Source organism: Hippocampus bargibanti, linkage group LG04 (genome assembly GCF_051943395.1).
Source record: "Hippocampus bargibanti isolate YZ-2025 linkage group LG04, ASM5194339v1, whole genome shotgun sequence".
Lineage (NCBI taxonomy): Eukaryota > Metazoa > Chordata > Actinopteri > Syngnathiformes > Syngnathidae > Hippocampus > Hippocampus bargibanti.
In genome coordinates this window covers 30,982,961-31,005,092 of record NC_142737.1, presented here as the reverse complement: position 1 = coordinate 31,005,092, position 22,132 = coordinate 30,982,961, and the positions used below count along the sequence as shown (strand labels likewise).

The 22,132-nt window shown below is 42.9% G+C and overlaps 1 protein-coding gene across 5 annotated transcripts in view; it reads right to left on the bottom strand.

Moving 5' to 3' along the window:
• Positions 1 to 22,132, bottom strand: part of gtf2h2 (general transcription factor IIH, polypeptide 2) — an 88,540-nt gene that overhangs the window by 35,514 nt on the left and 30,894 nt on the right. For 4 of the 5 annotated variants that reach the window (XR_016114779.1, XR_016114780.1, XM_088995117.1 and 1 more), the window contains 6 exons: positions 13,611 to 13,716; positions 13,421 to 13,511; positions 7,260 to 7,458; positions 5,288 to 5,351; positions 4,851 to 4,954; positions 2,979 to 3,081 (listed from right to left, as the gene is read on the bottom strand). Coding sequence is in view for 3 of the 5 variants with exons in the window: in XM_088995117.1 (XP_088851243.1) it covers positions 2,979 to 3,081; positions 4,851 to 4,954; positions 5,288 to 5,351; positions 7,260 to 7,458; positions 13,421 to 13,511; positions 13,611 to 13,716 (667 nt within the window). In the remaining 2 variants the exon portion in view is untranslated. The remainder of the gene's footprint in view (positions 1 to 2,978; positions 3,082 to 4,850; positions 4,955 to 5,287; positions 5,352 to 7,259; positions 7,459 to 13,420; positions 13,512 to 13,610; positions 13,717 to 22,132) is intronic. The other variant, XM_088995120.1, reaches the window with a different exon arrangement.

The window sequence follows — 22,132 nt, the reverse complement described above, 5'->3', positions numbered from 1 at the left end:
TCCTAAAGACTTCTGTTTTTAGCGCTCTGTCCTCTTTTATAATTACTTTACAATCCAAAAAGGCTAGTTGGTTCTCTTTAATGTCCTCGCGAGTAAATTCAATGTTGATGTCTACCGAGCTAAGGTGATCAGTGAAGGATTGAATTTCTTGTTTTTTTAATTATGACGAAAGTATCGTCCACATATCTAAACCAGTGTCTAGGTTTTGTCCCCGGGCCTGTTTCTCCATCTCTTCCATGTACAGATTAGCCACTATGGGTGAAACTGGTGAGCCCATAGCACAACCATGAATTTGTTTGTAAAATGTTTCCCTAAATTGAAAATATGTAGTATTAAGGCAGATGTCCAATAATTGGCAAATGTGGTCCGGTTTAAGTTTGGTTCTTTCATGCAAAGAAACATCCGCCAGCAGTCTCGTCCTCACCACTGAGACTGCTGCTGGGATGGGGACAGATGTAAAGAGAGAAGTCACATCGTAAGATGCCAATGTTTCCTCAGGTTCCAATATGTGAATATCTACGTGATATTCTGTGTTCCCAACCAACGGAGCTAAGATAGTTTTTAGATATTTGGCCACATTGTATGTAGAGGAGTCAATGCTACAAACAACCCTTCTTTATGTATTTTAGGCAGGCCATAGATACATGGCGTGGCCACTGCCAGGTATAATCTAAAATACATGTGTTTGTCTATATGTTTTCCTTTCTCTAACTTTTGAGACAGTCTATCATTTCTTTCTTGTATCTTTTGGAAGGGTCCCTTTTTAGTTGCTCATAAGTGTTAGAATCACTGATTAACCTATTTATTTTGTCTTCATAATCCAATGTGTTAAGAAGCACTGTACATCTGCCCTTGTCTGCTGGCAAAATAGTAATATTTTTGTCTTTTTGTAGAGTAGTTAACGCCTTTCTCTCTTCTAATGTTACGTTGGAGGGAGGTGGTTTGGCACTACTGAGAAGGGCTATTTTAATGCATAGATCATCTGCCTCTGCATACGAAAGTTTGTTATTTTTAATAGCCGATTCAGTAGCTGTGATGTAGTCTATTGTAGGTATTGTTTTAGGAGTTACTGAGAAATTTAAACCTTTGGTTACTACAGCCTTTTCTGTCTCTGACAGATCTCTGTCTGACAAATTTTTGTTCCAATTCTCCCTTGAAATCTGCTCATTCCTAATTTTTCGCGTGTTTACCAGTAGCTGAGATTGTTTCAGTAAAAGTAATTTTTGAAATTTACCCTTTTATCTCTCTCGTTTTGCTGTGGTGCCTCATGTATCCGGATTTAGTAAATTCACACACTTCCTGATAGATTTTGTGGGTAAATTCAGTGTGTAATCACTGATAATAAGTTTCTATTTCTGACTGTTTGTTTATTATCTCTATGTTAAGTCTCATAAAAAAATAGTATTTTCCTAGTATAATTTTGTTGCATTTTATTGGCTAAGTATCCGGGTTCCAGGGGTGCTTGCTTCAAGCATTTAGGAATTAACCGGCTCTGTCTACATCTAAGATTGAATCTGAGGTGGTTCTTTAAGTCAGCTCATTTAAAAGTGGCCTTTTCTAAGTTACGTCTCTCCCAAAGTTGGCAGCAATATGTCTGTGTAAACTGTCAGTCGTACAAGAGTGGTCCATCGATGAAAAGGTTTCTTCAGCCGTCATCTGTACTTTTTTGAAGGTGTCGGACGTGTGTATATATATATATATATATATATATATATATATATATATATATATATATATATATAGTAAAGTCTCGTTATATCGATATCGGATATATCGATAGTCCCGGTTATATCGATACTATTTCTATGCACGCACGGAGAAAATTACATGCAAACAGGGTCGGATATATCGATAGTCCCGGTTATATCGATATTTTTTCGGACTCCCTTGAATATCGATATGAGACTTTACTGTATATATATATATATATATATATATATATATATATATATATATATATATATTGTGATGTCACGAGAGGCTGGGTTCTGGAGGGCAAATACATCCCCCTAAGATGGCTTCACACAGAGAGTTTTGGCCCCATCTGGTGGAAGGCAGCAATTCAAACACCACACCTGCGGCTGATCAAGGCTTGATTGGCAGGCAAGGCTTTTAAGGCGGAGAGCCTCTGAGTGTGGGCCCGGGGGAGACAAGCTCTGTTGCTGTGCTCTGTGGAGAAACTGATTGCCGCGTGGAACTCATTGCCAGTTGGGACGATACGACAGGACACTGGATTCGGACCTTGCTAAACGTGGCTAGGCTACGTGTGGAGGACGTCAAGAGGGGTGAGGCCTAGAAACTCATGGAAAAGAACTCCGTCTTCAGTTTCACCTCAGAAGAGACTTTATTATGATTTAAATATTGGAAGAGACACTATTCTTACCTTTGTTACTTGTGAATTCCCCCCTGAAACCCTTTATTAAAACGTTTGTTTGTATTCAAACCTGTCGCCCATTGCGCTCCTTGTCCTGTCCCGCTGAAAGCTAGCCTCTCATCACATTACAATATTAGGACATTAGGGATATATATAGTGCAGCGTGTTCTACCGGAAACAAATTCCTTGTGTGTTCTACATACTTGGCAATAAAGATGATTCTGATTCTGATATATATAGGGCCGATACTACCAGTAAGACTTTAGTTCCCTGAAGAAGCATTTTTGATAAGAAGTGAAACGTCCGACACCTTCAAAAAAGTACAGATGACGGCTGAAGAAACCTTTTTATTGATGGACCACTCCTGTACGACATAGATCTTACACAGACGTAATGTCGGGTAGTGTAAACCATGGTTTCATGAATCAACTGATGAAGCCTACTTAGATGGGAGGCGAAATGTTTTCAAAGACAGAGCAGTCTCGTTGAAATGGATTCAATGCCCATAGAATTAAATGACCTGAATGAATGAGAACATCCTCAACATACAAACATTCTTGTAGGGTATGAATTGACATATTAATTAGAGATTTTCATAACTAACCTTTTTTCTGAGTGTGTTTCAAGTGGTGTTTCAATGAACATATGTAGGGGAAAGAGGTGGTGAAAGGATCTGGCAAGGTGTGGGGCCGACACAAGAGTCAAACCTTTGTGACAAAATAACATGGCATGAGATTATTGTGTTTTTTTAAATCTAAACATATATCAAGCAATACTGTATAAACAAGAATTACAGTGAAATCGTTCAAGTCAAACACCCTGAAGGTGGTGCAATTTAAAATTTTGGATACTCCCAAGATCATCATCATCATAAGCCAGGGGTGTCCAAAGTCGGTCCTCGAGGGCCGCTGTCCTGCCTGTTTTCCAGCTCACCCAGGAGCAACACACCTGATTCAAATGATCAGCTCATCAGCCAGCTCTGAAGCAGCATCAAAATGGTCCTGATGATTTGAATCCGGTGCGTTGCTCCTGGGAGAGCTGGAAAACAGGCAGGACGGCGGCCCTCGAGGACCGACTTTGGAGACCCCTGTCATAAGCGGTACAAACTCTACATTTTCCTTTTCTGATACAGTTTACATAATGATAGCAGAAAGGAAAGCTAATTTAAAGCAGATTCTTTACTTACAGACAGTGTAGGTGTTCAAATACCTGACATGTTTCGGCGTCTACTTCCGCCTTTGTCAGAGTGTCACGGATGTTGTTGTGACGCGCCATTTTCAGCTGGTGTTGCTTTGAGGGCGTGACCTACCTGTCAGATTTGACCGGCAAGCCACGCCCCCCGCTGTCCGCTCGTCCCTCCAGGATACTGCTCCAGGTAGTAGAGAGCATGTAGGTTCCCTCATCCCTGTTGATGGTCCTTGGTCCTCGCTTCCGGATTTCAATGGCCTCCCTAATCCAGTGCTGGTGTTTGTTTTCTTCGGTGCGGATGACTCTGGCCTTCTCCCAGTCCATGATGTGATTTTCTCTTTTGCAGTGGTCCGTGATGGCTGATTTATGGTGCTCCTGTTGTGCTTGTTCTTTTATTGCTCTTGTTTGTATAGTTGCTGTCACCTTCTCGCACTCCTTCTTGTGCTCTTTTTTTCTTGTATTGAAACTCCTTCCTGTCTCCCTGATGTATGATTTATTGCGTGACTTGCATGGGATTTCATATATTGAGTTGCATTTATTTTCCGGGTGTATTTTGTCCCAAGATCTGTCGGAGAGTTGTGTGTGGTTTGACCGGTGTGTTTACAAGCACAACAGGAGTACCATAAATCAGCCATCACGGACCACTGCAAAAGAGAAAATCACATCATGGACTGGGAGAAGGCCAGAGTCATCCGCACCGAAGAAAACAAACATCAACGCTGGATCAGGGAGGCCATTGAAATCCGGAAGCGAGGACCAAGGACCATCAACAGGGATGAGGGAGCCTACATGCTCTCTACTACCTGGAGCAGTATCCTGGAGGGACGAGCGGACAGCGGGGGTGTGGCTTGCCTGTCAGATCTGACAGGTAGGTCACGCCCTTATAGCAACACCAGCTGAAAATGGTGCGCCAACAACATCTGTGACACTCTGACGAAGGCGGAAGTAGACGCCGAAACATGTCAGGTATTTGAACATCTACACTGTCTGTACGTAAAGAATCTGCTTTAAATTAAATATCAAGTAGACAGGATGAACCTAGTACAACGAGAAAGGAAAGCTGTCATGGTAATCATCCAGGGTAGCAGGTGTCACAATGCTGGCTGCCACAGACAAACGGCAAACCCCATTAATACTAGCAACCCTATAGAGTTTGACTTTGGACATTCCACTGTGATTTTGTAATGCTAGATCAAGAGCCTTAGCTTTAACATTAGCATTCTTACTGAGTTGTCAGTGTAAAGTTTATATCATGCAAAGTCGATCACATGCCTCCAGCCATACATACCACAGACTTTACATTCCACGGGAAGCTCCATGTACTTGGATTGGCACTGTGGACACAAATATCCTCCCAGCGAGAGACCAGGATCATTGGTGCCATCTAACAAACTTTGAGATAAATAATGGAAATTAAAATATTTTCAATTCAGGTGGGTAACTACACAAAGGTCAGGTAGAGTTACATTCAGGCACGACAGTATTGGTGATAACGTTTTACAGACGTTTACTCGTAAGCTACATCACCATTTAGGACCTAATTCCATGGACAGTGTAGGAAGACAGAAGCAGTCACAACGTTGGAGGAAAGTGATCCAAATATTTAAATGTGACCTTCGCGTTAACTCCATTGACCATATAGGAACAGTTCATTGAAATTAGGACATAATGTTGAGGTGCAGTCCATGCTCTCTTGTACACTCTTGTTTTAAGTTGTTGACTTACGCCATACTGAAAGACGGTTTGGCGTTCTGGTCAGTCAGAGAGCTGAAGGTATGCTGGGGAAACCCTGATTGAAGACAAAGAGAAAAACAAAAGTAATACAAGAATTAAAAAATGTTCACTTCAAGCCTGGCAGTCAGCTGTTTAGTGCCCCGATATCTTTGATGTGAAACAAAAACAATTGTGAATACGAGGGGAGAAAAAAAGAGGAACTATTCTACTTGAATGGCAACATGTTTTGAGCCTGAGGAATGCTGGGAGAACTGAGGATGAGGAGAGAGGAAAGGTGGCACTATGCGCTTATGTGTACAGTGATACCTCGGCTTACGAACGCCTTGGCTAACGAACTCTACGGCTTACGAACGTTAAATTCATGAGAATTTAATCTTGGCATAAACTATTTTTCGGGATACACACGGAGCGCCACAATGAGTGATAGGTCGTTCGCGAACGAGCCCATTCTCCTAACAAGTAAATGACAGCTGACAAAGTAATGTAGTTTATTCAATACATTGTCAGAATGAAAATTGTAAAGAGCAGCACATTGGGGAGACTAAACAAATTCTCAAAAAAAAGACTATCAACATCGCAGGGATAATACTAGTGGGCCTCGATCGGCAGTACATATGCACCGAAAAGCTAGCAACCACTCATTTGACAACAATGAGGTTAAAATCTTAGAAAAAGAACATAGATGGTTTGAAAGGGGAGTAAAAGAAGCAATTTTCATAAAACAACTAAATCGTTCATTAAACCGATTTGGTGGGGTGAGGTTCAATTTGGATCGTTCATACAATAGCCTGCTTAGACAACATAGGATTAGTAATACTGATCAGAATCAGAATCAGAATCATCTTTATTGCCAAGTATGTAGGACACACAAGGAATTTGTTTCCGGTAGAACACGCTGCACTAGTATCGTTGTCAAAAAAACTGCTAAGTGGCACTATACAGTTCCATTTTGGCTACTGTTGAAGGTGATACCGGTCGAGATGGGGCAATCAGGCCAGTCGTTAGTCAGGACAATAGGAACAATCAGTGGAGTGGCAGGGAGTAGTCCTCTGCTCCCCCCAACCTGAGAGCAGGGACCTATCATAGCAGAGTCCGGTACCGCCATGTCTGGACAGTAGGGATAAACTACCAGTGAGACTTTAGTTTGCTGACGAAGTTTCTTGGATAAGAAGCGAAACGACCGACACCTGCAAAAAAAGCACAGATGACGGCTGAAGAAACCTTTTCATCGATGGACCACTCCTGTACGACTGAGAGCTTACACAGACGTCTCATTTTAATGGTTTACTATGCGAAATGAATGCTTAGGATAGACACTTTTCGCCTGGGAACCAATTAAGTTCATAAGCCAAGGTATCACTCTATTTGGAATGGAGTCCCGGCACTGAGAATTGAAGCAGGACTAAACAGGACAGGAAAATTTTATCAACATCACAGGAACATCATTCATCTATGTAAAGAGAGTAAGAAAGAATACATGAAAGCTTGAGAAGTCTCTGTGTCTTTGTGTTGTCATGTATTTTGTTATTTAGGTTTTTTTTTTTGTTCTTTTGACTTCAAGACGGTGCCGCGAGAGTGGCTGCCTTTCCAGCAGCTCCTGTATTTTGTTTTTCTACTTTCATTCCTTTCATAACTTTGCTGCTGTGAAATGTAAATTTCTCCATTGCAAGACTAATAAAGGCAAATCCAATCCAATTCAACTGTTAAAATGATGGCTCACAAACAGCGGCCTTGTAGGGTTGACTGCAAAAATCAATTTTACAGACAAATGATATTTACAGTCAGAATACAGATCAAACAGAAAATAATTGAGAAGCATTGCTGTAAGTGACCATTGAGATATACAAAGTGTCCTCACTGCTGATGAATGATAGGTTAGCTGGGACTATATGTTGACATTTGCAACATAGAGGCAAGACTGATTGATGATGAACAAATTTAGAGTAAACATAAACATACTAACCCATACGCATTAAAGAACATTCAGATGAGGAGCTGGCAGGCGGAGGTTTCACATACAGCGTCAGCAGTAGTTCTTTGAAATGGTTCTCATCCAAGATGACATGGTACGACCCACCAGTCTCCCTGGTCAACATGGTACACACCCGAACCTCCGCAGAAAGGCCAATTACTGACACTCGTACCTTCAATGATTTCATGGTCTGACGATGGCAAGAAATAGCAATTAAAAACAGCAATGAGAAAAAAAACGAGAAGAATTGTTCTTACGGGCATTCAACATTTACAGTTTACAAATTTAATTCTGACTTAACTCATGATTTTTTTGTGTTGCATTAAGTCACAATAAGTGAATGTCGATTAAAACAAAACCCTTTACTATAAATGTGCCCTATTTTAAGGCACACCTACGAGCTTTCCATTTCCAAAACCCAACAGTATTCCCCATAATATGATGCACCTTATATGTGGCGTTACAGACCCTTGTTGTTGTTGTTTTGTTCAAGATGGCGGCGCGTGAACACACAGCGGCTCCTCTCTCTCCCGGCAAATTTGTGTTTTCGTGTTTATTATGTTTGTCTCACTCGTGTAAATGTTCGTCTCTGTCTGCCTCGCTACACCCGAGGCGTACCTACTCCCGTGAGGTTCTGCTCGACATTGGCAGTTCATTTTCAAAACCAAAACCAGCTGAAGCAGAAGTGCTACGCAAGTATGGATTGCGCAGGGAGTCGGCTCGTCCATTGATCCCTACTCCACCGACCCCCACTCATGCTCTCCCAGCGTGTCGATCTCTCTCTTCCTTTCTGCCTCTCCTCAACCTACCTCACAATTTCCCTGCTGTCTACAAGATTAAAATAACTAATTCTGTTCAACACCTGGCTTCCTGCTGATTTCACCATCCCACATCTAACACTCTCAAGAGCGATGAACCAGGAACGAACGATCACTTTTAAGCCATCATTATTGGTGCCGAAAAAAACTCTGGGGCCTAGCGGACCGGGGTCGAGAGGGGGAGGGTTGGCCTCCATTTCTTCCAGAGGACGAAGCCTTTTTCCTTCGAGTGTGTTCGAGTGGGACCGCCTCTCTTCTTGATGCTCGCCGCTCAGGATTGCTTTAACGGGTGAGTTCTACCGGCATGCAGCTATGTTGAATGAATGGATTGCATAAGATTTTTTTGGGCCAAGGAATTCTAATTACGGTTGATCTACGATCGGTGGGCTTGTTGGCAGGTGAATGTCGTAAAGTGGACCAGGCGGGCGGGCGTAGACTTACTACGCAAAATTCGTAAGGCCTGTATGGATTATGAGTCGGATTCCGTACGCCTGGCTGACAAGGGTTAATAAAACCGGGGGGTACGCGTGAGGGTTAATTTCTCGAACTGGATGATTATGTGTTATTTTTTGGTTTAAATGCAGCTGCGCTAGATCGTGGATTTTATGTAACATTAATGCATTCATCAACATTAGCACATTCATCATCATTGCATGCCATGTGGTGTGCAGAGGTTCCGAGGGAGTTTCAATGTCTGGGGAGGACAGTTGGTGGGATCGGGTCGGTGGAGGAGGGCCATTTTGGAGGGGCCGTGTGTCTTTGTGTGTTTCTATGTGTGTCTATGTATGTCTATGTGTGTATGTGTATGTATCTCTATGTATGTATATGTGTGTGTGTGTGACTTGCCAATGACAAAGAGAGTGTGGTGGCTGTGCTTTGTGTGTGTGTTGGGCTGAATGACTGGAACCATGCGGAGCGTCTGCACTGATAACGCCTCAGACAGTTCGTGATGCGAACGACCAGATGGCTGGAGGGGAGGCCATTTTTTAAAAGACAAAAGGCCAGCCTGGGGTATTGGGCTCAGGTGGGTTAGGGAGATAATCGTAGGCGGGGGGAGCAGCCCCTACCCACAGGCACCCGCACTCCCCCCAGGCAGCACCCCTGTGGGCACAGTGCCAGGAGCAAATCAAGACCTTCCGCTTCATTGTATCCATATGATCATCTTCTGGGGACGCCTGTGATTATGATCAACATGAAAACATTTTTTGGAGACACCTGGGAAAAATGTTTTCAAGATTCACAGCCGCATTCTAGTATTAGCTAAATGATTCGTTCGCCAAATGGGTAGAATAAGGCGGATGTGTTAACATTGATAAACACATTGTGCAAAAACATTGTTCCTGCCTGCATGTAATCTGCCACGCAGTTCTCTTTTCTCCTTTCACAGGACGAGAGAATGTGCCCTGGAGAAAGAGCCATGTCATTGCAAGAGGACTAGTGGGGGCCATCCAGATGACTATCCCGTCACATCGAAACACCTGCCCAACGATGCCACATACCGCGGCCAGGATGCCAGCGGATGCAACAAGGAGACTTTCGTCTCCGCTCGACGTCCTCATGAATGACATCACACTATTTTTCCCATAACTCTTTGATGAATACCGCCCAGTTGAATCGAAAACTAAGTAAATTAAATAGGCAGGCAAATTAGACTGATTGATGAACATTCATATCAACCTGGAATGAATTGACATGGTAAATGTTGCTGTGTGATTGTGAAATGGTGATTAATTACTTAATAGAGATTCACCAGTTGATATCGTGGGACTTTTCATAAAAGTTTATAGATTTATTAAAATAATGGTCGTGAAATGGTCATTACGCTTCTTTTGACCTGACAATTGTCATCCCCCTGAAGTCAAAGGACAGATGATTTGATTCATACATGCGATATATATACAGTAAAGTCTCGTTATATCAATATTCTCGGGAGTCGTAAAAAATATCGATATAACCGGACTATCGATATATCCGCTCCTGCGGCATGTAAATTTTCTCCTTGCGTTCATAGAAATAGTATCGTAATAAGCAGTACTAGCGATATAACGAGACTTTACTGTATATTGAATTTGATGACGATAACAAAATGGATTTGATTGGATTTACCTTTATTAGTATCCCAGCGGAGAAACTGATTAGAAGAGTACAAGGTTGGTTTGCAAAATATGATGACTAACTTTTGTAATTATGCTTTTCCTGCAGACGATGTGAGGCGCAACAATTCGCAAACAGAGCCAGGATGGTGGTTCAGAAATTATTCAATTTGCAGGACGACTTTAGAGGTTTTTAGGAAGACAAGATGAGACGCATTTCAAATGCTGTAAGAATATTTCTCATCCAACCGCCTCAGAGTTAAATAGTTCTAAGTTCCGCCATATTTGATTTTGTCATTTGGAATTTTTCGACAACACACCCAACTAATGATTTGGGATCAATGACAAAGCCCCTATTGATAATAGTTTTGATTTCCAAAGGTGTCGACATTCAGAATGCTGTTAAAATATTTCTCATCTAACCATCTAGCCAGCGACGAATTGTGACAATCGTGCTTGATCAAATGAAAAATATTCAACGTTGGGGATGCGATGGCGGAGATCCAGTGTTTATTAAGTCAGCCGCAAATGCTAAATTATCTTCTGGCTGGCCTTTTGCATGCAGTGATGACATTTGTCAGTTCAAAAGTAGTTAACAGTTACGTCCGACGCCTTCAAAAAGTACAGATGACGGCTGAAGAAACCTTCTCATCGAAGGCAGGGTAACCAGTTGTGATTAATTGCATTACTAGTTATTATGAATTGACTGCAGTGCACATTAGAGTAATTGAATGCAGTGCACATTAGAGGAATTTCTCGCCTTTTAATGTCTGTAAGTGTGGAATTGACAGATAAGTTAAGTGGGCATCGGTGTCAGTCAGAGATTCAGGCGGAATCAGATATTATATTGTATAGGGTTTCCGCGCTAACCATCTTCTTTCAGAATTGGGAGAAGGAGATTCTCCAGAAGGGGAGAACTCCTGGGCATCCATACCAGGGTGACCGGAGATGAAACTGGTTTGTGTTGGCGCGGATGGATGTACTATGCAGAAGCGAGACTGACGGTCAACGGTGCACTCCTAATGAATGACAAAAGGCGAGTATGATGACCATTTATACAGATTGCCATAATGTTTGCTGACCATGCCAACTCGTGCTAAAGAGCTGTAGAAGGCTGTCCTCCACCCAAAGAATGTGGCCACATACAAATGCGTACCCCACACAAAATTTGCAGATATGATTTGCTTGGGCGTCAGCAAATAAGCTGTGTTCAACGTGCAAAATGTTCATGCCAAATGCCACATGAATTGGTGCCCATGCAGGTGTTGGTGAAGACATGCCAAAATTTGGCTTCCAAATTCAAGAGCAGTGATTGACAAATGGTGCTTTGCAAATTGATACATCTGCGAAACGGGTCATGTTTTCCACGCAAACACGTTCCCAGTTGGCGAATTGAGACTTTTCATGTCTCAACAAGGGGGAGTGAGGATAAATAGCTCAAATCCCCATTACCAAAATTTTTACTTTCGGTAATGAGTGCAGTTCGCTGCAAAGTCCTTCCCCAAGAAAGTTTGTGCCCTCCAGAAATGCATTCACTAACCACTAATATGTACTAACCAACTAACATCTAATAATGATTTACTGCCATTTGTGAGAGAATGCATTGCAGAGCCTAAACGATGAGACAGACTTTGACAGGGAAAGAAACGACCAGAAAATATGTTGTGTAGAATGAAACCATTCTGTCGACATGTGACCTGGCACAAGTCTCTTTTTGTTCTCCACAGGACAAAGCTGCGGTCTGAAGAGAACGACGTCTTAGCAGCCACAGGCATCGTCTGGATTCACTAGGGCATCGTTCGTCAAGGAGATTCCCGAAGCATGTCACTGGAGCCGCGTCGACAAATCACACCCTTTTCCCAGTCACCCGCTCATCCGTATCACACCCTGGGGCCTGCTTGCGATAAATGCTACAAAGGATGCCATGAAGATTTGACTGTTTTAGCGAATGACATGACTTTTATTAGATATTGTTTCCATTGTGATTGTTTTGTTTTGTGATTTTCTTTTCTTTTTTGTTTCTATTCCCCTCCACCGATGTTAGATATGTTCGTCAGCGCGTCGATCTCTATCTTCCTTTCTGCCTCTCCTCAACCTACCGATGGCGCGACCGATGGCGTGTATCGATATAAACATAGCAAAATGGCCGGCGGGAGATGAAAAAGAGCACTGTAATAACCGGATTATCGTAAAAACCATGAATCGTACTAAACTGAACTAATTATACATAAAAAAACTAGAAATGTGCACTGTGTGATGTCATGAGAGGCTGGGTTCTGGAGGGCAAATACATCCCCCTAAGATGGCTTCACCCAGAGAGAGTTTTGGCACCATATGGTGGAAGGCAGCAATTCAAACACCACACGTGCGGCTGATCACGGCTTGATTGGCAGGCAAGGCTTTTAAGGCAGAGAGCCTCTGAGTGTGGGCCCGGGGGAGACAAGCTCTGTTGCTGTGCTCAGTGGAGAAATTGATTGCCGCGTGGAACTCATTGCCAGTTGGGACCACACGACAGGACACTGGATTTGGGCCTTGCTAAAGGTGGCTAAGCTACATGAGGAGGATGTCCAGATAGGTGAGGCCTAGAAACTCAGGGAAAAGAACTCCGTCTTCAGTTTCACCTCAGAAGAGACTTTACTATGATTTAAATATTGAAAGAGACACTATTCTTGCCTTTGTTACTTGTGAATTTCCCCCCTGAAACCCTTTATTAAAAACCTTTGTTTGTATCCAACCCTTTCGCCCATTGCGCCTCTTGTCCTGTCCCGCTGAGAGCTAACCTCTCATGACCTTACAACGGGAAATGAAAATTGTGTCGTAATAAGCAGTATTATCAATATAAACGATATCGATATAACCAGACTTTACTCTAATGTCGTTTGTATTGATTGTATTGATTGGTTTTATGTATGCGTGTGTACTGTAACAGCTGCAGCTGTTCTGAACGCATTATTTAAATAAAGCTGTATTGTATTCCTTTAGTGTAGCTCATCTAATGGATGCATAGCAAAACCACAGCGTTTATTGTATCTTCTTTCTGATTCAATTTAAAATCTAGTGCGGCCTATATATGAAAACAGTTTAAAATAGATAATTCATTGAAGCTGCACTTTATAATCCAAAGTGCCTGATAGTGCAGAAAAGTAAAGTAAATTTGGTTCAGAATTAAAGTGGTCATCAGCTAAGCATATCAACGTACACTTAAAGAGAGTGTAGCGGAAAGTGTCCAGTATGATATCACCTGAATCATCTCATAGATGTTGGCTGGGTCGCACGTGGTGAGGCTGCTGAGGATGATCAAAATCTCCCGACTTGTGTGTCCTGGCATGTGTCTTCGTTTTAAAATAAAATGTAATTTATAAATTACATCACAAGATCTAATTATTATGCACGCAAGCACACACACACATGCACACACTCACTCAACCTACTTCAGGGCTTGTAGGGCCAGGTTCAGGGAATTGTACAGGGATGGTTCTCCGAGACACACAGTGTCCACTGCTTTCTTCAAAACAGCAATATGCTTCTTTGGGTTCCCTGTTTGTTGACCAAATAGATACAATTATGGCAAGTCAGTTGTCCATTCACATCAACCTAAAGGAAAGTAATTTCTGCCCAAATCAAGCAGACCCTTTGCTTTACACCATGTGACATATTTTCCCTTTTAGTATGTCCAAAAAAATTGGCACTGCATTTTTGGACTTCCCCCCCTCCTCTCCCAGAGATACGGCAAGATCACAGGAACGTTGGTAGAATTACACGTACTTTGGCTATGTGTATTCATTCATTTATTTAACATAGAGAAGAAAAATATAATCTGACAAAATTTTAATGTGAACTTTTGATTGTGTATGTAAATAAAAAGTGGATACAAAATCAACTTTTCATAGTGGTACTTGTTCTTATATGCTTAAAGGACAACCGACACCTCCGGACAAGTTGTGTCAATTTGTAAAATCACTTCAAATGACTTCCACTGAGTGTATTTTACAAATATTCCACCGCATATCGCTATATTTTACTTTTTAAGACTTGCACCGAATATTCAGGAAGTCTTGTTTTTGAGTTGGTGACGATTTCTGACGTCACATCACGGAGGGAACGCCCCTGACCGAGAAAGAAGACATACAATGAATTTTGCGGTACTTTGTTTGGTCTGAAAACTTCATGTTGATCCGTGTTGATGGCGGAATTAGAAGGAAAACACATAAATGACACGATGGTGAATTGTTGTGTGTTGCACCAACACTAGTATTTGATATTTGCTGACACAAATTCCCAGCAGACAAATCAGCCCATTTCCAACGGAGCTTGGGCACCATCTTTTGCATTTTCTGGGACACTACATTTCAGTCCAGATGCCATTGACGGCTCGAATTGATATGTGAGGACTCCTTTAATCAATTGCAAACATTTATGCTTTCCTCTTCAGAACTATTTGAATCATATTCATAACTGGATGAGTAACAAGAAAGCATCTTCTCCGAATCTGAAGCCATTGTTTTTATTCTCGAGCAAGGCAAGACGTCTTGGCGTGACGTCACGAACAAGGGGGCAGGACCTTCTGAAACTGGCCATTTCCGATTTCATTTTGAAGTTGTTTTTGGACACTAAGTCATTTGTCTCTGTGTTTTTCAATTGACCAAAAATATCAGCCTGTGCGTTTTGGGTATTTTAGATGCTATAAAATGTTTTTTCTGATGTCAATTAGGAAACAAAAAAATGGTGTCGGTTGTCGTTTAAATGAAATCATTTTCAAATTGGCGCCTATGAGATTAGTGACAAGAGCTACGGTCACCATCTCTTTGGATAGTACTTTTCTGATTTAAAAAACTGCTTCTGTTTTTCAGTCCATTTCAAGCATCAACAGAACATAACCACTAAGGTAGTAACATATTTTTACGAATGAGAATAGTGAGACAACAAAATTGTACAGTTTATGTCTTGTATGAACATCCATGTATCCCAGTGGCGGTCCGTGCATTTCACACCTAGGCCTTCAGTGAAGTCCTGCTTAGTCCGACTTGAACAAATATCCCTCGTCGTACCATAATTTATGACACAACGGCTGGAGATATCATTTACAAAAGCACACGCACGCAGTACTGGGCGTGGCATCACCTTAATCGTCTACAACACAGGCTATTTTCCGGAGCAATTACACATCAATAAATCTGCATCAGCAATTAGAACTTGTCACTATACGTGATACTGCAAACACTTAAAAATAAAAGGAAATTTAAAATCATTTGTCCACAAAGTTTTATGAAGTCCACCAAGAATATGCAATCTTTAACAAGATTTTACGCTAAATTACAAAATGTCAGTTTAATATAAGAAAAACAACAAGACGTGCACAAAATGAACTATTTGTTGAAAATAAAAGTAAACAAATCTTTTTAATTTGTTCTTGAGAATAGGCTTACCTACATGCGACAGTGAGTTGTCCTCTCCTTCAGCCATTGTGGGTTAAAAAAGCGAGTAGATTTACTTGGTTTTTCTGCTAAAGTTTCCGGGTCTGATCTGTTGTCAGCTTGGTTGATTTGCATAGCGCTGCCTCCGCTGAGGGCTGAAGTAAAGTGAGTATCCAATCACAGGACGCGTACGTCATGTTCAACGCGAGGCCCTCTATCTGGCCTTACTGTGCCAACTCGTGATCTGATTGGCTATCGCAACTGTATATCAACTACATGTGACCGTTCATGTACAGCGCACAGACGCCCTCACTGTTGATTCTGAAGGCGTCGGTAAGATTTCATACAGCCTGGCAACACAAACTAGCTGAATTCTGATTGGATTAAAAACTCTGACCTAAAACTACAACACTGAAAGGAGCGTAACCAAATGGGTATTGTGATGTCACAGTCTTCTACTGGTTTTTCACCCTTTGAGCTGTTGTACTCTTACAGACCCAGGGGACTGCTGGATATCGCCAAAGAGGCTTGGGAAGAGCAGCCGTGCTGACAACGTACCCTCATCGAGCATGTGGGGGACATGAGGGAAAGGATGAAGGGCATTTATCGCAGCCCAACGACAGCAGCAAGCCTCCTACAATAGACCTGCCCAGCCTCGAGAGTTCAAGCCAGGGGACAGAGTGCTGGTCTTGGTGCCAACGGTGGAGTGCAAATTCCTGGCATCCTGGCAGGGGCCCTTTGAGGTCCTCGAACGCATGGGGGAGGTAAACTACAAGGTGAGGCAACCTGGTAAAAGGAAACCTGAGCAGATTTACCACGTTAACCTCCTAAAGAAATGGCATGCGAGACAGGCGCTGTTCAGTTGTCTTCCCCCCAGCGAAGCTAAGGAACCGGCAAGAGAAGAAGTTCAGATGGGTCCAAGTTTGTCCCCACACCAACGCCAGCTGACATTCGAATTGGTCGAGCGTAACCAAGACGTCTTCTCCTCCATACCTGGGCACACAGAGGTGGTGCAACATGAGATACGCACCATACCTGGAAAAACAGTACACCAGCGCCCATACCGTGTGCCGGAGGCCCGTAAGGTCGCTATTCAGGAGGAGATAAGGAAAATGCTGGAACTTGGAGTGATTGAGGAGTCCCAAAGTGCCTGGGCAAGTCCGATCGTGTTGGTTCCCAAGCCAGATGGGTCAATACGATTCTGTAATGACTATCGGAAGTTGAATGAGGTGTCTGAATTTGATGCGTATCCGATGCCTCGTGTTGATGATCTTATTGACGCCCTGGGACAGAGGTCACCACTCTCGACCTCACAAAGGGTTATTGGCAGGTGCCCCTGACCCCAGCATCAAAGGAGAAGACAGCCTTCGCCACACCTGAGGGACTCTACCAGTACACCAGGCTCCCGTTTGGTCTCCATGGAGCACCCGCCACATTTCAGCGCCTAATGGATCGGATTCTCACCCCCCACAAGAGGTACGCGGCAGCATACTTGGATGATGTTGTCATACAGAGTCCCGACTGGGAGAGTCACTTACCCCGAGTGCAAGCTGTGATTGACTCCCTCAGAAAAGCATGTCTCACAGCAAACCCGAAAAAGTGCAGGTTGGCATTTGGCGAGACCAACTACCTGGGCTACACTATAGGACGGGGGCTGGTGAAGGCTCAAGAAGCAAAACTACGGGCTATACAAGATTGGCCCCAACCCCTTACCAAGAAGCAGGTGAGGTCGTTCTTAGGCATGGCTGGCTACTATAGACGCTTTATCGCTGACTTTGCTACTATAGCAGCCCCCATGACAGAATTGACGACCAAAAAACACTCCCGATTGGTGAAATGGAGCCCAGAGGCCGAAATGGCCTTCATCAGTCTAAAACGGGCGCTGTGTTCCAGTCCGATCCTGGTGGCACCAGACTTCAGCAAGGACTTCATTGTTCAAGCGGATGCATCAGAAGTTGGTCTGGGGGCTGTACTCTCGCAAGTACATGGAGGAGAGGAACATCCCATCCTTTACCTTAGCCGAAAGCTGTTGCCCAGAGAAAAGAACTATTCCACAGTGGAGAAGGAGTGTCTTGCCATTACATGGGCGCTGGAGTTATTACGCTTCTATCTCCTAGGTAGACGTTTCACTGTGGTCTCTGATCATGCTCCTCTACAATGGATGGCCAGAAACAGGGAGGCCAACAGCAGAATAACCAGGTGGTTTTTGAGCCTGCAGGCCTTTAACTTTTCTGTGGTCCACAGGGCTGGCAAGCGCCAAGGCTATGCGGATGCCCTCTCCCGAAGGGAGGCCTTCCTTGCCTGTTTCGCATCCTTCACCCCGCCGAGGACGTCGGTCTCAAGGGGGGGATGTGTGATGTCACGAGAGGCTGGGTTCTGGATGGCAAATACATTCCCCTAAGATGGCTTCACCCAGAGAGTGTTTTGGCCCCATCTGGTGGAAGACAGCAATTCAAACACCACACCTGTGGCTGATCACGGCTTGATTGGCAGGAGTTCAAGATGACGCCCAAGTAGGCAGCCGCCAGCAAGTGCTCTGATGAGCCTTGCTTTTTTTGTTGTTTTTGTCTTGTTTTTGTGTTTTCTTTTGTCACTTTGTGTTGTTGTGCGTCTTGTGGAACGGATACGGATTGTTTTTCAGCATTTTTGACCATGACATTCATCAAGGAGGAGACTGTGCTGAGCGGTTGCGCCTTTTCGGCAGCATGAATATACCAGTACGGTTTTTGAAAGGGAGGAATGTCGGTGACATTCGAATGTCATCGCTGGACAGCTCTGGGGCCATTGTGTTTTTTTGCGCCTGTAATGGGCAGCATCTTCACAGCCCCGGTTTGTTCAGTGGAAGGTCGGTGCTGTTGGACAGTCTGCGGCTGGATGGATACATGGCTTGAGGAGCCCGCGATAAGAAGGAAGGAGTGTCAGCGCAGAGCGCCGATGCGTATATGCAACGGTCGCGGGATGGAATTGAAGCTGATTTATGGGGGACAGGAGATGTGAGACGATCTCTTTTCGTCAATGGATGCTACAGCTGCGTGTTTGCTTTAAACATTTAGCTTGTAGTCGACGTGCACATTCCACCATGATGTCCCTGATCCACTGGTGAAGAGACGCTTTGATCCTCTCCTCTTTCATCTGGAACTGCTTTATGTAACAAAGAGGGGACAGAAAGTGCTTAAGAATGAATGTCTCTCTGTGTCTTTGTGTTGTCAAGTTATTTGTTATTTAGTTTTTTTTGTTCTTTTGACTTCAAGACGGCGCCGCGAGAGTGGCTGCCTTTCCAGCAGCTCCTATGTTTTGCTTTTCTACTTTCATTTCCTTCATAACTTTGCTGCTGTGAAATGTAAATTTCTCCACTGCGAGACGAATAAAGGCAAATCCAATCCAATCCAATCCAATCCAAGGCTTTTAAGGCGCAGAGCCTCTGAGTGTGAGCCCCGGGGGAAACAAGCTCTGTCACTGTGCTCTGTGGAGAAACTGATTGCTGCGTGGAACTCATTGCCAGTTGGGACCATACGACAGGACACTGGATTCGGACCTTGCTAAAGGTGGCTAGGCTACATGAGGAGGACATCAAGAGGGGTGAGGCCTAGAAACTCATGGAAAAGAACTCCGTCTTCAGTTTCACCTCAGAAGAGACTTTATTATGATTTAAATATTGGAAGAGACACTATTCTTGCCTTTGTTACTTGTGAGTTCCCCCCGAAACCCTTTATTAAAACCTTTGTTTGTACTCAAACCTGTCGCCCATTGCGCTCCTTGTCCTGTCCCGCTGAGAGCTAGCCTCTCATGCATTACAATATAACATCAAGAAAACAGTATGTAGAATAATGATATATATATTTCAAAAATATACCTTTTTACTGAAATTGACTTTTATTATAATTATGATAATGCTGTCTGATTATGTTAGGCCAGCAGAGAAGGCCTTGCTGGCCCTGACGGCCCACCACTGATGTATCCTAACAACATACATGTTGCAACACAAGCAACAAAGTGCTATATTGCTCAAAAACTGCAGCATATAGTACAAGTGTATAAACAATTTAAAATTTAAAACATATACAGAATATAACAGAGTTGGACTATTTGCTACAAAACGAGATCAGTAAGAGATCTGGTGGTTTTCTTTCCACTCCTAACCTGTCAAATTTTAGGAATGAACGTGGCTCCTGAGCCAAAACGTTTGCCCACCCCTGATTTAAGTCTTGTGAAACAACCCAGTGATAAACACTATTGCCATCTCTCCTAGACACTTCAATACCTTGATTGGTAAATCATCAGGCCCACGTGCCTTTCCACCGTTCATCGTCTTCAGCGCCCTCCTCACTTCATTCTTGCTAATCTTTACTACATCATGGTGCACAACAGTCACATCTTCTACTCTGTTCTTTCTCACTTTTCTCATTCATCAATTCTTCAAAGTATGCTTTCCATCTTGCCATCACACTACTGTCTCCACCAATGACAACCCTCTCACTTCTAGGGAAGTTCTGTATGACTTCAAAGTCCAACCAAAAATTATCCTTCTCCTGCAACTCACATCCTACTTGTGGGGCATAACCACGAACAACATTGAACAGCACACCTCCAATTTCTAGCTTCAGTCTGATCATTCTATCTGACACTCTTTTTACTTCTAAGACATTCCTAACAAACTCCTCTTTCACCCAACTCCATTTCTATTTTTGTATACAACATGATAGAACGTGAAACCTGACCGTAAGTTTCTAGCCTTGCTCACTTTCCACCTGGTCTCCTGGACACACAGTATGTCTAACTTCCTCCTCTGCATCATGTCAACCAACTCTCTACCTTTTCCTGTCATTGTAACTACTTTGAAAGTCCCTACTATCAGTCCAATACACTTTAAGGACAACTGACACCATTTTTTTTGTTTCCTAACTAACATCAGAAAAACGTTTTATAGCATCTAAAATACCCAAAACACGGAGGCTGATATTTTTAGTCAAATGAAAAACACAAATAAAAATGACAGTGTCCAAAAACAAATTCAAAATGAAACCGGAAATGGCCAGTTTCCGTTCGTGACGTCACGACAAGATGTCTTGCCTTGCTCGAGAATCAAAACAATGGCTTCAGATTCGGAGAATATGCTTTCTTGTTACTCATCCAGTTATGAATAAGATTCAAATAGTTCTGAAGAGGAAAGCATAAATGTTCGCAATCGATTAAAGAAGTCATTCCGTCTCATTTTGAGGCATATGGACTGAAATGTAGTGTCCCAGAAATTGCACAATTTGGTGCCCAAGCTCCGTTGGAAATGGGCTGATTTGTCTGCTGGGAATTTGTGTCAGCTCGTATCAAATAGTAGTCTTGGTGAAACACACAACGATTTACCATCGCGTTATTTAGTTGTATTCCTTCTAATTTCGCCATCAAAACGGATCAACACGAAGTTTTCAGACCAAACAAAGTACCCAAAATGGATTGTGTGTCGCTTTCTCGGTCAGGGACAATACCTACCATGACGTCACAGTAGGTATCGTCACCAACTCAAAAACAAGACTTCCTGAATATTCAGTGCAAGTCTTAATCAGAATCAGAATCATCTTTATTGCCAAGTATGTAGAACACACAAGGAATTTGTTTCCGGTAGAACACGCTGCACTAGTATCGTCGTCAAAAAAACTAAGTGGCACTATACAGTTCCAATTTGGCTACTGTTGAAAGAGTTCAAAGAGTTAATGGCTTCGGGGAAGAAGCTGTTTAAATGTCTGCTGGATTTGGTGCGCATGGATCGGTAGCGCCTGCCTAAAAGGTAAAATATAGCTATATGCAGTGGAATCTTTGTAAAATACACTCAGTAGAAGTCATTTGAAGTGATTTTACAAATTATGGACACAACTTGTCCGGAGGTGTCGGTTGTCCTATAATGTTTCATTTCTCTCTTTTCCTACGGGCACACCTCCCTCCTCTCCTTCGACTAACAGTGCATTTTCCACCGGCTCCCTGTAAGTCAACAGCGTCGATGACACTCGTTAACCCGGGCCTCGACCGATCCGGCTTGAGATGAATTCGCATGTTTGTTTTAGCCAAAATTTTACGTTGGATGCCTTTCCTGACACAACCCATGGTATTTATCCGGGCATGGGACTGGCATAATAAAACACTGGCTTGTGTACCCTTGTGGTTACATTTGCTATTGTCTGAACCAAGTTTTGATTTAATGATTAACTGTAATGATTTCAACCTTTGACCAATCCATGATTCTTGACTTCTGAAGTAAAAACGAGCTATCCGTTTATTTGCTGTACTCTGTGTATGTAATGTGTATAGGTGGTCAAACATTATTATGAATTCACACAAGTCACCCCTCAAGGGAAATCGTATCTACAGTATAATGTCTACCACGACAAAATTTAGTTTGACGCCCCTGTTCTACACCATTCACACAATGTTCCATCACTGGTGAGTAATACGTCTATGTAAGCTCTCAGTTGTACAGGAGTGGTCCATCGATGAAAAGGTTTCTTCAGCCGTCATATGTACTTCTTTGAAGGTGTCGGCAGTAAACTAAA